Source organism: Caloenas nicobarica, chromosome 14 (genome assembly GCF_036013445.1).
Source record: "Caloenas nicobarica isolate bCalNic1 chromosome 14, bCalNic1.hap1, whole genome shotgun sequence".
Taxonomy (NCBI): Eukaryota; Metazoa; Chordata; class Aves; order Columbiformes; family Columbidae; genus Caloenas; species Caloenas nicobarica.
Window position 1 is genome coordinate 5,652,412 of NC_088258.1, and position 15,868 is coordinate 5,668,279.

Genomic DNA, 15,868 nt, shown 5'->3' on the forward strand with positions numbered 1-15,868 from the left:
AGAGCTCTCGGGCACCGCTGCCTGCCTCACAGCACCCAGTCAGAGCCAGAGACACTTTTTTGGGGTGCTGGCACCTACCAGCGAGTCCCCAGTCCCAGCTGCTGCCAGCCCCGCACCAGAGAGCAGGATTTGTGCTCCCGCGGCCCCGTTCTCAGACGTTCCTCTCCCCCCAGCCCTAGGACTTTCTCCTCCCCTACGCATGGTGCAGGTTGAGTTTCCCTTCACTGCTGAACCTCCACACGGCCCATTCCTGATGCTCTTTTCCTCCTGAACTAAAAATCGCTCCTCCACCCCACTGCCCACCTCTCTCTCTTCTCTCCGTTGGCACCAGCCCCTCGCCGCAGCCTCTGCAGGCAGGACCTGAAGCAGACGATGGTGATTTTCTTGCTCAGCACAGTGACTGCAATGGCCCCTGGGCTTCACCCGCGTCCCTGCTCAGCCAAGCCAGCCCAGCCCCAACCCTGGCACCTAATGACCATCCATTACCTGCTGACACACAAAGCATTGCTAGCCCTGCTTCTTTCCACTTTGACCATATATAATCCTACCTCTAATTCCAACTTTGGCCAATGCACCCATCTGCCTCCAACCTATTGCCTCAGCCCAGCACAGGCCAAGCGTTTTCCTCCTTCAGCTGTCTCCTAGACAAAATCCCAAGGAAAACCCTCCACTGAAGATCAAGTCAAGCTCCAAAACGCTGACCATAGACCAGGGCAAGTTCTGAAACCAGAAAATGCTTTATTGGAAAGGTACAAAAAAACCAGTCACTGCAGCTAAATTTACAGCAATAAATTACGTTGTGGCTGTCAAGAGAAAGTAATGGACACATACACAGGGCTATTCGCCTTACAAACAGGAATCCACATTGCTTGGTATATCAATAATTTATTTTATAATAAAAAAGCAGCACAAAAATAAATATTGAAATGAAATTACTGAGTAACCACAGAGGATAGAATGAGCTGGTGATAAAAAACAACTTAAAACAGAAGACTTCTATCATTAAAAAAATGAAAGCGAGTATCCACCATCTACGGAAACACCCCAGCAGACTGAAATACAGACGAAGGAAAACAAATCCACATTACAAAAGTTTTTCATTTTTGTTTTGTTTCTTTTTTCTTTTTTTTTCTTTTTTCTTTTTTTTTTTTTTAAATAAAAACAATCATGACAATGAAGTTTAAATGATTCGAGAGAGAAAAAAAAAAACCAAACAAACAAACACAAAACAACAAAATGCCACCTTCTTGTCCTCCCCGGGTCTGAGCCATCCCATGGCCTGACCGCTCCCGTGGCATCGCGCCCAGCCCTGCCGCAGCTCGGCCCTGCGCCTCGTCCCCTCCCCGGGGCTGCGGTGTCACCCAGGTCTCTAAGCTTGCTCTTTGCGGTCTCCTCTGGCAGACGGTAGAGTTGGGCAAGAGCAGAGACGCTGACTTGCTTCAAAGGGATGTGGAGCTGCCCTGGAGGGAAAGGTTCCCCGCTGCCAGAGAGAGCACGGCACACACAAGGCTACAAGAACAGCGATGTCCCCCCCGCTCCCCGTTTTGTCTTCTCCTGCCTCCCACCCAGGTCACACTGCAGATGGGGAGCAACCAAAAAAAAAAAAAAAAAGCACACCGAACACACCACCACAAAACAAAACCACACCGGACCCAGCGGAGAGGATCCCAGCACTCAAACCCAGAGCCCCCTGCATCTCAACAGCGTGGGGGGGACACAAATTAAAGAAGGGCAGAGAAGGGAGCCCCGGCATCCAAACTGCTGCAGCGAAGAGGTGAGCGAGGGGCAGGGCTGGGGGCAGCTCCCCACGCGGCGCCCGCCCCGGGGGTCGGGCTGGCAAGTGCAGGACGGAAAATAAAATTAAAAAAAATAATTAAAAAAAAAAACCAAACAGAAACAAACCGAACTCCAGAGGAATGCAATGCGACAACCCCAAGCTGGAGGGTCCTCCAGGGTGGAGGAGCTGGGCCTCCAATGCGGATAACAGCTTTCGGGTCATTCCTCCCTCCACGTTACCTTGCAATTCTGATCCCTCTGTGGAAGTTTAGCCAGGACATTTCATTCCCCTCCAGGTCACCACCCAGGGAGCCCTGGACTGGCAATTTCTTTTAATAAAGATTTACAGTATCAAACTTGGAAAAAAAATTATTATTATTATTTTTGTTGTTTTTTTACGAAAAATCTGTACGATAAAATGTATATAATTATATATTTATATATATATATTTCTCTCTCTTTAAATATTTCCATGTGGTCCTTATGGATATCCAATATGGATTACCTACCATGGCTATGGTATCAACAGCTTTAACAACACCCAGGCCTCTTGTTCTTTATCGAGTGACCAGAGATTTAAGTGCCTACCGGCACTAAACTAGCAATCACTTGGACAAGCCTTTGGCACCCTTCCAAGAACTGGAAAAAAAAAAAAAAAAAAAGAAATACTTGGCCACAAGGGAAGTGCCACGTAAAGATATGTTTCTCAACTCATTCCAACAGCAAGAAGACCTCACAGAACAAAGTTCAACCTCCGTCCCGCTCAGTGCGACTGGTCTGATCTGCCCGGCGGGGGGTCAAGGGCAGCCAAGGGTGTTCCTATCTAGCCAGGAATGTTACGGAGCTCTGGAGCTGTTTTAAAGACTGGAAGCATTTGGGCATTTTCAAGTCAACTGGCCTTTTTTTCATCAAAGTTTTCATTTCAAGCCCCAAGAGTGCCAGGAGTCTCCATTTCGCCTGTTTTCAGAGGCACCTGTAAGGTCTGGGAAAAGTTTCCAATGTTTGTGAGCTGGAGAACATGAGAGGACCAGGAAATGACAGTAACATCTTTCTCTTCCTCAGCTTCTGCTGTGGGAGTCAATAACTGGTACTGATAGACAGGACGTCAATCTGCCCACTTGGAGATAGGGAGGGAGTGGAGGAGAAATGAGGTAACGCCAAGTGTCACCCACACTCTACGTGTTAGAAAAATCACTTGAAGGAAACTCCCTGCTCCCCTCCATGGCGTGTGGATCTGGCAGGGGGAACGAGCCATCGGGAAGCGTTTCACCGACACCCTTTCTGGCTCACTAAGGTCACGGATGTCGAGGACTGAATGAGAACCAAGTCTGAGGTTTCTCTTTTCATTAACCTATTTCTCAAAGGACCCTCCTGGGAAATCCAGAGACTCCAATGACAAGGTGAAAAAAAAAAAAATTAAAAAAGCAAGCTAACAACTTCTTCCAATGACAAGTAGGGCTTCACTACATTTCTACAAACTTACTGCCATTCAAGGCGAGACAAAGCCTCAAACAACAAATTATACTGGGTGTCGGATGCCAATTCACTGTCCCCTTTGCAACAACTGTGGCACTTGATTATTCTCTTTCGGTTCAAAACGCTCATGAATTCTCCGTGATCTTCATTTTCTGGAGCCCAAATCCTCTAAGCTCTTCTCCTCATCTTAAACTTCAGCAACCTCATTCTCTTCTCACCTGTGTGAGAACAGGCATCGTCCATTCCACAAGTCTCTGCCCTGCAAAACTCACAGTCCCTTTTCTTTCCTACTTCAAAAAGAAAAACAAACAAACAACAACAAAACACACAAACACCAACATAGCTATTTTTTCTTTTTTTTTTTCTTTTTTTTTTTCTTTTTTTTTTTTTTTGTTACAGTGACCTGGAAACATTCATCTTTCCATAATCTCTCCTTTTGGCTTCCCACCTCCTGCCCACTGCCGAGCCAGAAATCCTTCTCCCAAACCATTGCTCAGAGCCATACGAACGACTTCTCCACCCCAATTCTTCCATGCCCTACACACACCGATTTTCCGTCCTGCCTTCCGTGCGCCTCTTGTGATAATTCACCCATCCCCGAGAGAAAGCGTCAAGTTTCAGGGTCACATTCACACAGGCTGGCTGAACACCGAGGGCTGTCCACTGTACTCTTTGGATCCCAACTTCAGCGCCTGATGTGCTACAGAGAGGAAAAGACTCTTCCAGCTCCCGTCTGACCTCCCCACAGCCCTTCTCTGGTCAAAAACTGGTGAGCCCAGCACTCCAGCTGGGATGTCCATCGCTACCCTACCAATGCTTTTGTCAAAGAGGAGGTTCTGCAACTTCTCTCTTCCCGTCTGAACGCTATTTGCCCTCTAGTTACGCTTCAGTGCTTTAAAAACATCTTCCCGAAATACTCTGCACAAACCCCTTCTCATAGTGCTGATCCCAGCAGAACCGTCCCACCTTCTCGCCAACAGTTCTGCCTCCACCTGCTCACACTTGCAGCATTTTTCCTCCTCGTCTCCCCTTCTCCTCCCCACCACACGGCTCTTCACAGCATTTACTGTGCCTCCTTCCCTTAAGCTTCAGTGAATCCAGAAAAAAAAAACCAAAAAACCAAAAAACCAAAAAAAAAGTCACCGTTTCAAGACTGCGGATCATTTGGAAGAAATAAACTGCATAAATATACCCAATTCACAGGCACACCTTAGGGAAGGAGCTATCGGGAAACTTGGGCTTGGAATAAAGGAAGCTGCAATGTAGTTTATAGGCCACACAGGTAATGGGGCATATTAAAATATGTAAAATATATATTTTTCCATATTTTAACAGCATAGATTGAAAACAAAAGGTTACTCCTAATGGGTGTGGTCAGACCCAAGCATTAGTCTCCAACGTCCTCCCGCTCCCATCCATTCATAGCAGGATGAAATCTAACCCAAGAAGCCTATAGCCCTGCCTTTGTAATACCAGATGGAAGAGGGGAAGGTGGGGGAGACCCTTCTTATGGGGAGTAGGATGCCACTAAAGGAAACTCTTTTTTCCCATACATTCATCTCACATGATGATTTCTACGGTCCATGTGTTCCTGGCTCTTGAGCATCATTCACAAAGACTCCGAAGGCTCCTCAGGTATCTTCTCCCAGCTGGAAAGCTGCCCACGGCTGAGAGGGGTTTGGGGAGGCAGGGGGAAGGAGGAAGCAGATCTTGCAACTTGTACTGCGTACAGAGCTCAAATCCTGGACACGAGAGGTCGATGGAGCCACTGAGTCCAGACAGAAGCAGCCAGTTAAGTTCTCTTTGTAGGTTTGGTGGGGTTTTTTTTCCTTCTCTTTTCTTAATTTTTTTGCACTTTTGGAAGAGAATTGTTAAAATGCCAATTCTTGACGTGACCAAGGACTCCGGAACAATGCATAAGAGCCTTCTCCCCTCCCCTCTGAAAGGCTGCTAGTTCCCCCCCACCGAGGGCACTAGGACGCTGCTGAAAACGGCACAGAACTGGATGAGATTTCGGCTGATTTCACGATGGTGATGACACTGGTGGTGGCAACTTTGGTCGGGGTAATAGGCCCTCGCGCCACAGTACGAGCAAAGGTCTGGAGTGCTTCGTACTTGGAGCGCAAGGCGTCCAGCTCTAGCTTCATGCTGCTGTTTTCTCTGGCCAGCTTCTCCACCTCTTGCTGCAGCTCGACCCGCTGCCTCTCCAGCTCCTCTTTCTGAGTCACACGCTTGATGCGGCAGCTGGCAGCGTAGCCCCGGTTCTTCAGCGTACGCCTCCGCTGCTTCAGACGGATGACCTCCTCTTTGGTGAGACCCCTCAGGTGCTGGTTCAGCTCCCGTACGGACATTGACACGAGTTCATCATCACTCAGCACTGGGGCATTCTCTCCTGACTCCTCCTTTACCTGTAAATACCAACAGCACAGGGGTAGCAGCAACCCGACGTGAACGGGATGCTCTTGGACAGCAAAGAGACAGGCCACCCCTCAGCAGTGTGACACCCCTACCTGGAAAACACCCCCAAAGCACTGTAGAGGGCACGTGCTCCACTGAAACATTTGGGTTAAACACGGCAGAGATCCAAGCACTGCTGTCGTCTGGGTTTGGGTCACCCTCTTAAGTTAGGGAAAGCAGTGAGTCTTACACACCCACCACGATTGTTTTAATGAGGTACATGTAAAGCAGACTGAAGCCCTTTGTGTTCCTTTGTCAGGACCCGGAATTCAAACCAAATGCTAAAGATGACACTTTTCCCCAGGATTATGCTGGGAGACCAGTGCAGTACCTCAAAAGCAGAATAGCTACTTGTATGCAGGGTTTAATTCAGCATTTTGTGGCTTTTTGTTGAAGACTGCTCATTCAAGTACTGAACAAAACCAAAACTGCTTGGCTCAAGGAGCACAGTCTGATCTGGTTTTCCTGGAGCACAGGCCAGGCTCTGAAGTTACATGAGAGACACCAAGGCCTTGTGCCTTTTTCTCCAGCAGGTTTGCTGCCACAATTATTTCCAGAACCTTTGAGACATCATCCTTTTGTCTCTTCAGAGACTGCAGGACACCTGGGATGAAGAGCCAAGACACTGAAAAGAAACTGCGACAATGCCTGCACAGACTGCCATCAAGATGGCGTATCTGAGGCATTTTTCATGGATATGAAAGACACCAGCTAGATGTGTCCCTTTCCCCAGTGCCTCCCAGTCCTAAGGGTAGAAGTACTGCATTGCTAGGCCTGGGAGCACTGGTTTCAGGATGCTGCCAAGACTTGCTATAGTCAAAAAGTCTCTTGGATAGTAACCGGGATACACTGGCCTTCACGCCACCCCAGAGACTTTATACTTTTTTCTGGGTATTGCCAGTTTTCTTCTACCCTAACCTCTCCTGTAGATAGTGGGAAATTGTATCGACACTCTCTTGTAAGTCTAAGAATGAAGAAGGACAGTCACGTATGACTGACTGAGCATGGCTCTGCGACAGCCTCCCCGCCACCCAGCACCGCCCACTCAGCCGCTTCCCTACCTTTAATGCCTTGTTCGGTTTGGGATTAGTCGTCATAACCTGAGCACAGTCTTCCGGACAAAACTGCTCAGAAATTGCAACTGGAAAAAGAAAACAAGATTTTCAGGTTATAGTAATCTCGGAGATGAAGGCAGGAGGAAGATACCCAACACACCGTCCAAACCCCCAACTCAACCACCATTAAAAGAAATAGCCACATGATTGTTTAAAACTGATCTCTGAATCCATCTCAGTGTTTACCCCATTCAGATAAAGAGAAATTTGCGTTGACAAGTGCATTGCTTTCTAATGCTAAAGACCTCAAATTTTGCTGTTAACTACACCAAGATGAAGCAGGGAAAACAGGGCAGGGATGGGGGAAAGGACACCAACTCTCGTTTGTCAACACCATCCACTGCCTTGCGATGTGCAACCCTTCCCAAGGGGAGCGCGGAGCGCGGCCCAGGCACTCGCTCACCTCCCTCCGGAGGAATCCCAGACGCTTCAAATGGCCTATTAGGGACTGAATTAAGAGTTACCTCCGCTCATAAAAGACACTAAAAAGCCACAAGACAACAACTCCCTCCGTTCTTATTTTGATTATTATTAACCCGGCTCGAAATTGAATCAGCAACCCAGAAAGGAGCTGCCTGGTTTGTAACCTGCTTTCAGTGCTGTCCCCACCCAGAGGAGACGCCACCAGAAAACCCAAACAACAGAAACAAAAGCCCCCCGACAATAAAGCAAGGCAGGAGTTCGCTTCTCCCAACCCACCAAGACTGTTGCTTCCCAATCCTCTCGGCCTCAGGCTGCGAGAGCTGACCTGCCTGATGTTTCTAGTGACGTGGAAGCATGTCCACGCTGACACGGACCATGCCCTGCCAAGACGCTGCCCTTCACTCTCACCTTAACCAGCGACTACACCTCTAACACCAACGCCTTGCAGAAAATCCACCTGCCCGCGCCTCCACGCAAACCCTTCACCCCGCGGTGACGGCAGCACGGGGGTCCGTCGGGTACCTACCGCGAGAGAGGTGACCGCAGCTGTGCCACCATCACAGCCTCTGCCTATCGCTCCCCCAGCGGGGAGGGTGCGAGGTGCTGGTCCCCCCCGAACGCAGGGCAGCTTCGAGGGCTACGCACCCCCCGGCACCGCAGAGCCCGTCTGGCGGGAGTCCTCTCTCTTCCCCCCGCCTCTCCAGCCCAGCCCAAACCCTCCCCATTTCCACGTCTGCATCGTGTCACACATCCTAATCATTCATGAAAAATCCAGCCAAAGCATCCCAAGCATGATTCCCTTCTGATAGTTGCCATGGTGACCTTGGGAAAGTAGCCAACCCGGAGACAGTCGCCATGGAAACAGAGAAGCCCAAAAGCAATAATGACTTCAGGTCATGTCTGTGCAAAGACATCACGAGGTCGTCGGAGAGTAAACAAACTCATTCATATCTGCAAACAGGGGGAGGCAGGATTGGGGGGCACACAAAGGTGGGGTGTGGGGACCAGTGGGAGCCATGCGGGTGAAGGTGCTGGCTCAGCCCGCGCTGCTGTCACTTCAATTTTATCAGTCAAGACACCTCATCGTCACACGACTTACGTAAAAATCAAGATGAAGAGCATGGGGGAATAAAAGAAAAAAACAATCCCGTAAGTGGGAAGCCGTGAGATACTATCCTAGATATTAGGGAGTACATTTAGGTGCCTCCTCTATTTTTAAGCTCCAGACAGCACAGCTCTCCACGTCTGGAGGAGGGACAAGGACAGCCGCACAGCGCACAAGCCAAGATGCTCCGTGATGAATGGACCACTTACAGCAACTGGTGTGTGCTGCATTTTCTAGAGCATCACCGAGTCCTTCCCTCCTCTCCTCCAGCACCAAACCCCACCCTGGGCACAAATCCAGCAGCCCCTGCCTCCTCATCACCGGGGCTGAACATGGGGTAAGGGAGCAAGTCCCAGTCCCCAGCAGCCACCTCCGAGAGACGGGGATGCTCCTGACCTCTGGCTGATGCCACACTGCATGTTTTGCACGAGGGCTGACTGCGGGCAGGATCTCCCGCGAGCGCAGGCATCTCTTCACGCCCCAGCGCTGCCCTTTCGCCGTCCGTCGCTTCCCCTCCACGCCGGGTGTTTGCCGCCCACCCCTACCTCCAGGCCGGAGGCGCAGACGTAGGTGTTAGCACGGAGGAGGAAGGAAAAAGCTCCTCGTCCTGGCGAGTTCAGGAGAGCAGAGCGGCTGCCAGTGCGTAAAGGAAAGGGCCGGCAGCCCCCTCCCTGCAGACGCAGAGCGCGTCGGGCGCGCAGGCAGTTGGTGCCATAGTTATGCAGTGAGTCACCAGCTGTTTACAGAGTTTGAGAGCTCACATTCCCACAGCATCAGAAACTCTTCCTTCCCTCGGCATCCCCCTCCCTCCCTCGCCGCCCCCATCCCTACAAGGAAAGGGGCACGCTGCCGTCCCGCTGGCGGCACTCCGCGCTGCTAAAAGCGGAAAAGGAAAGTCAAAAAGGAGGGGGAGGCCAACGACAGACCCGTCACACCCACCGATTACACAAAAAGCCTTTTGATCCTCACCCAGCCCGGCTTCAAAGCGCTTTCTACGCCAGCCGATGGAAAAACTGAACAGGGCTGCTCAGCTGCGCAGAGATGGAAAGAAATGTAAAATATCATGGAAAACCAGAGGTGAGGTTGTCTCCGGTGGGGGTCAGCGTGTGGGCTTATCTGCCAACCCCAGCAATGCTCCAGCTCCACCTGACCAAACCCCTTCTGGTTACCTGTTGCTCCGTGTCGTCAGAGGAACATCTCCTGACCCTGCACGCTCCTCGGGGGAAGGCACAGACACCCTTGTGCTCGCTACAGGGTCTTATGCCGCACTCGTCTCGCCCTGCACACAGAAGCATCCTGGATGGGCCGGCATCCCTCCGAGATGGGCTGAGACCCATCTTATTGAGGGTGGTGAAACACTGGCCCAGGTTGCCCAGAGAGGTGTTGGATGCCCCATCCCTGAAGACATCCCAGGCCAGGCTGGGCCAGGCTCTGAGCAAGCTGAAGATGTCCCTGCTCATGGCAGAGGGTTTGGCTAGATGAGCTTTGAAGGTCCCTTCCAACCCAAACCATTTTATGATTCTGTTGCACCAGGGACAAGGTGCCAGAGCTACCGCTGGCACAGAGATGAGCAAGGAGATTCGGGGTACTGTCAGGAATCGTGATGCGGGGCCCACTTCTAACAGGGGTGGGAGATGGGGGTCTGCCCTGACCCTAAGGGCAGGATTTGGTAGCACAAGTAGAAACACTCAAACAGGCTCGTGTTGCAGTCAGACACGAGTGCCAGGGCGAGTCTTATCTCCGCACCAGGTGAACCCTCAGGTGTGGTCCGGGCTGTGCTCGAAACCGATACAACACTCGCAACCCTCACCAACAGTCCTCCAGGCTCTGTCTGCATCTCCCCACTTACAAAATCCTTCTCATCAGGACTATCTCAGACTGCTCAGCTACCAACAACAAACAACTAATATCAGCGCAGCATCTCCCACGGTTAGAAGGCAAAACCCCGCGACACAAATCGTAAACCATCCTGCAAACATGCCATACCCAGCAGCGTCCCCTAAACATGCTGCACAGGGGTCTTCTGGGACCCTGCCTGCGATTTGATTACTAGAACCCTTTTAGTCTTTACCCTATTCCTGCCCTTCTTTTCTTAATTGTATTTGCTGCATCACATCTAAAATTAGGAGCTCAGCTTTTTGGAACAAGGACCGCATTACATCTCTGTTCTCTAAGCTGTACAACACACTTTGAACACTACATAAATAAAGCAGCGACTAGTAATACACCAACTGTAAGGGGCAAAGGCTTTTCCAGTGCAGCTCCATGCTTGTATTTAAAGCAAGCGTTTTGACTGTGGGTTACATAAAGAGCCCTTGCAATTCTGCAATAAAGTTACTCATTGAGAGCCTTGCCAATGCCATCTCCCTCTCTCAGACCACTCCTATGCCCCTTCCAACACCCTCCCAAAAACCTGGAGGTCTCCAGCTGACATCCCAAGCTGATGGTCTCAGCTTGGACCATCTAGAGATTCCCCACTTCTTTTACTCTGAAAGGGGAAGACGGCAGAAAGCCTGACTCAGGCAGAGGTAGGACAGAGCTTTCCACGCAAGGCTTGCAATTAAGAAAGAAAAACATGCCAGAATGAGATTTCAGACTTTCCACGCTACAGGGCTTTCAAAGCACATTACGCATTAAGGAATTACTATAAAGTCATTGCCGACACCCGACAACTGCGGATGAACTCGAATTTTAGAACTCTTTCTACACTCAAAGACAACCCTGGCCAGAACATGAGTGCCTGGCAGACAGCCCTGCTGGTGTTTAGCTTTCATCCTCAGACACGTACAGCAAACTGAAAACATGCAACCCTCACCTTCAGCCAGCCCAGCGACGACTTCCAGAGGGCAGAAAAACAGCATAAGGTTCAAGCAGTGATGGGGATCTCTGCCATCATGTCTCAATTCAGCACTGGCAGTTACACAGGGAATACTCTACTCATTCCCAAACGCAGCAATTTAATTCCCAGGCAGCCGTTTTAGTAAAGTTACCCAAATTTCTCATTCATCCACAAGATATTCCCAGCTCCAGAGCGCTAGCCAAACAGATGTGCATACCAAGGATAACATCAGAGCTGACAGGTGAAGGCAACTACAGATGCTTCAATCTTCATCATCATGCCTCTGCCGCTCAGAGGAACAACACGGCTTCCCAGCACATTGCAGCATGGTAGGCAGAGCACCATCCCTCTCCCCATCATTCAGAAAGGCATTCTCCTGCTCTGACAATCTTCACACATCCTGCAAGGCAGACTGACGCTTGTCACTCATTTGTAATGAGAACGGGGAGGGACAGGCTGATGGTGTGAATCAGAGAGCAGAAGCATATGCGAGGCAATATATTTGACATGAAGAGAGAGAAGACACAAGGAGGGGGTGAGTCACTGTTTACTGTTCTAGAGGAGCTCCACGCAGCCCTCACCCAGCTGGCCAGTTTTCCACTTCCCTTATGGATCGGAACCAGCATCCAGCAGCAAAGAGGAGATTCAGGAACCTTCAGAGAGCATCTGAGAGCTGCCAGGACACAGCTCTCTGAGGCACTCTCTGGGGAGGCCTGGACATGGATCAGACAGTCCTCAGTGGTTTGGTAAACAACCTAGTCAGATGCTGCAGAGAGCCTGTGGTTTGGGAAAGGAGGATACACCGTACCAGGAGGGTACGCTTGTGTGTCACCTCAGAAGCTTCATGGAGGAGGTGGCTGGAAGGGAAAGGTATGCGGCAGACAGCCCCAGCACTGATCAGCACATAGCGCTTTTTCCATCAGGCACTTATAAGCGCAGTGACAGAGCTACACCAGAATTACACCTCAGCATCACTAGCCCAGAGATGCAGCTCCTACAGACAGCCAGGCTGAGCCACAGAGTAACAAATAACTTGCTCGGATGCTCAGATGGACCCTGGGGCAGAGTTGGGATTCCCAACTTGACTGCTCCTGACCCCATGTGCCAGCCAATGAATCGGGCATCTTCACTGACTGCTAATAATGGAACATATTGGCATCGCTATTCAGGGTCCTTAAATATTGCAAGGCAGTGAGATTCGCTACACAACCTGCCCCTCTGCTCAAGAACTCAGCAGCAGGGTAATTGCTCTCGTTCCTGCCTTTCCCCCCACCAAGTCCTTACGTGGATGGTCACAGAGCTCCACATCGCTTGTGCTTGCTTCATGTCTGGAAGACTCTCTGCCCAAGTTTGAAGACAGCCTGAAACAACAGCTCAGACAGAAGTGGAAACTGCCTGCTCATCTCTGCAGGGTGCTGAGCCTGAAACTTCCTGATAATTGAAAGTGCTAGCACCACTCAAGTATTTCACAGCTGGATGTTTACAAAAATGATCAGTGAGTGAGCTTATCCCACAAATCCCGACTGCTGCGGGGGCCAGTGCTCCCAGCTGTCCTTTCTTTGCTTCCCAAACATCTCACACAGCTAGAGATTTTCAATACCAACTTCTGCAGTGCATTCCATGCCATTAATCATCTTCCAATGTTGATGGAAATCAGTGTATCAAGCTGATCTGTATTTTTCCCTTTCAGGAGGCACACAGTGGTACTGAACTCCTTTGCTGCAACAGATTGCCGAGACGGGCGACAGCACAGAAATGAGATAAATATGACAAGGCACACTGTCCTTGACAGGCGAGCAAAGGAAAAAAAGCTAACAAATTTCTGCCTCTGGTTCAGAAACACTTGCCAAGCAGGGTACAAACCTGGCGCAATATAGCCTGGAACATCTAATAGCTCAGGTGCAAAGCCCTGACAAGCTCAGAGCCGCTGAAGCAAGCCAGGTGTCCTGACAGTGAGAGTCACCGCACACCCCAACCTTGCAGCAATCGCTCTGTCGCCGCTGGACCGCCGGTCTGGCACCTCCACCGAGTACCAGCAGAGTTATCGGCGGTGCCGCGCAGCCCTGCGCGCTGCCATTGGGCAACCGCGGCGTCCATCAGCCCTAGGAAGTGACTGCACGAGGACGGCTTCTCCACAGGCAGCACCGCGTACACACGGAAGGAGAGTGGAAAAGCGGAGGAACACGCACCCGTTTCAGCAGTGAGCAAAAAAAAAAAAAAAAGAATCACAAGGTAATCTCATTTGCTGCTAAACCCTGACGGCACCGCGGTGCAATGCGCCGGGCTGGGGCACGGGGCTGCGCTTGGCCACGGACAGGGCTTATAAAGTCTGAAAGGGTAAGAAAAAGGCGTGCAGCTTTCTGGGGAAACACTTTCCTCTTGCCGGCTCCCTCTGCCTCCGCAGTCCCCGCTCAGCTTTAGGACTATGCTGGTGACGGAGGGGGCAGCCAAGTGAAAGTGAAAATGGAGGCCTTTCCCTTTTCTGTAACAACTTTGCCCAAAGTGGGGCTCGTTCCTAATTTGAGACCTCATGGCCTGCTTTCGGCAGAATCTGTAAAATAAATCCTCTGCGGAGCAGCCCACGAGGGAGGGGAGCGGGCTCTCAGCCTGAGGAAGAGGAGGAGGAAGGTCTTTCTCAAACAGACCCGGCCACACAGGGAAAGTTTGGAGATCTCAGTTCCCCTCGCTCGTGGCCTGGATGCTTCCCCACTGCCTTTACCAGGCACTCAGAAGAGGTTTCCCCCACCCACCCCATTTCTGACTAAAACCCCAAACTGTCCCGCGCCCACCCGTCACACGGCAGCATCCGCTCCCAGAATGTCCACAGGCCGCCACACAACACCCCACTTTCAGGGCTTACCCCATACACACACCCCTCCCGCCAGCTCCGGGACCAGCCCGAACGCACCACGTACCTCTCCCTCTTTCGACCCAAAAAAAGAAGCCGTGCTCGAGGGAGATAACTCCCCGCTCAGCCCTTACCCCCCCGCTCCCCAGCCCATCCGACTGGGAGCGAGGAGCCCAGCCGGCGTTTGCCACCGGCGGCTGCTCCCGCCCGATAAGGCGGGGCAGGGAGCGGCTCAGCGCGGCCGCCACCGCACCGGGGCCACCGCACCGGGGCCACCGCACCGGGGCCACCGCACCGGGGCCACCGCACCGGGGCCACCGCACCGGGGCCACCGCACCGGCTGCACCCCGGCTCTCTCCGTACTACAAAAGCTGCTATTTTTAGACAGCGGAGCGCGCGGCGTCACAACAGGTTTCTTCACATGTATTTTAAGAACCATTCAGAGGCAGGCAGCGCGCTCAACCCCGGGGCGGGGGGGGCAATAAAAACAATAACAAGGAGAGGAACGCACCGCCCAAGCGCAGACCCGCCGTCCCCTCCCGAGGGTCCCTAAGCCCCGCCGGCCCCGTCCCGCGGGCGGCTGAGCGCCGCTGGCCCCGCGCGGGGTTTGGAGCGGTGCGGAAGGTGTGCCCGCGGGTCCCGCCGAGCCCCCGCCCCGCCGCGGCTCCCCAGGTGCTCGGAGGCGGCCGGGCCGAGGCTCCGCTCGGCAGCGCTGCCCCGCTCCCCGCCGCGCCCCTCACCGCCGCCCCGCCGGGCCCCACGTGCGCCCGTCCCGGTGCGAGGGGCGGCGGCACCACGTGCCCGGCGCGGTGGTGACTCAGCACTTTTACCTCCGCCGCCCCGCCCGCCCGCGCCCAACCGGACCCCACCGGACCGAGCCAGAGCGGACCGACCCGCGCTCCCCCCCCCCCCCCCACCTCCCTCCCCAAATCGGCGGCAGCGCGCGGCCGCACGCCCCCCTCCCCCCCTCCCCAGCTCCGCCCCGCCGCGCCCGGGCGGCTCCTCACCTGCGTGCCGGCGGGAGCGCGCGCCCGGGGCGGGGGCGGCGGCGGGGGGCGGCGGGGGGGGGCGGCAGGGGCGGCGGCGGGGGCGCTGCGCGGCTCCCTCCCTCCCTGCCAGCGAGTCCCGCGGACAACAACAAGCGCGGGGCGGCCCCCTCCCCCCCGCCGCGCCGCCGACCAACCAGCGCCCCCGCCGCTTCCGGCATGGCGCGTCACGGCCGCGCGTCACCCCTCCCGGCCCCGCCCCGGCGGCGACGCGTCACCTCCCTCGGCCACGCCCGCGCGGTTCATTCATGGGGAAGGGCGCGGGGAGGGGGCGGGGCGTGCGCGGCGCCGTCACGGAGGCGCCTCCCGCCGCGGTTCGGGGCGTGCGGCGCCGAGCGCCGGGCCCCGGGACGCCGGGTTCTCCCCGGCTGCTTGCGGGCCCCTCTCCGAAAGCTCCCGCTTAGCCCGGAGCAGCCCCGGTGGAGCGGGGTGCAGTGCGGCCGTGGGGTTTTGTACCTTCACGCGTGGGTGGGTTTGCAGCGGGTTGGGGCAGGCGGCAGTGGGGGAGCGTGTCCTGGACACCGTGCGGCTCTCGGGGGTGCTCAGAGGCTATTTTGGTCCCCGGGCTCCACGAGGTGGCCGCTGGCAGGGTTTGGCCTTCTCCACCGGGCACTGGACCAGCTTTGCCCTGGCATCGCCGGGTCCCAGAGGCCCCCCCGTGTCCCAACCCTCCCCCCAGCAATGTTGCAGGGCCAAATCCTGCCCCAGGGCCAGATCTTGCACCCAAACTTCACTCTTTGCTTGTGCAATTGTGAGAGATGCTAACACAACACCTGACCCCAA

General features: G+C 53.5%; 1 protein-coding gene across 3 annotated transcripts; it reads right to left on the minus strand.

Annotated features, from left to right (window-relative positions):
• Positions 1-742: 742 nt before the first annotated feature.
• Positions 743-15,097, minus strand: MAFK (MAF bZIP transcription factor K). Of its 3 annotated transcripts, none has more exons than XM_065644881.1 (3): positions 15,047-15,097; positions 6,771-6,850; positions 743-5,660 (listed from the first exon to the last, which is right to left on the minus strand). In XM_065644881.1, exons 2-3 carry the CDS (start codon positions 6,804-6,806, stop codon positions 5,226-5,228), a joined length of 471 nt encoding a protein of 156 aa, XP_065500953.1. In that variant the 5' UTR covers positions 6,807-6,850; positions 15,047-15,097; the 3' UTR covers positions 743-5,225. The 3 variants fall into 3 exon arrangements, with proteins under 3 accessions (XP_065500953.1, XP_065500955.1, XP_065500954.1); XM_065644883.1 differs by lacking the exon at positions 15,047-15,097 and adding an exon at positions 14,107-14,168; XM_065644882.1 differs by lacking the exon at positions 15,047-15,097 and adding an exon at positions 8,898-8,982.
• Between the last annotated feature and the right edge of the window lie 771 nt (positions 15,098-15,868).

Excerpts from the sequence above, each read along its gene's own strand:
- MAFK (XM_065644881.1), bottom strand. The coding sequence starts at position 6,806 with ATGACGACTAATCCCAAACCGAACAAGGCATTAAAG. Across the intron at positions 5,661-6,770 it reads AACCGAACAAGGCATTAAAG|GTAAAGGAGGAGTCAGGAGA; the intron begins GTAGGGAAGCGG and ends TGGTATTTACAG.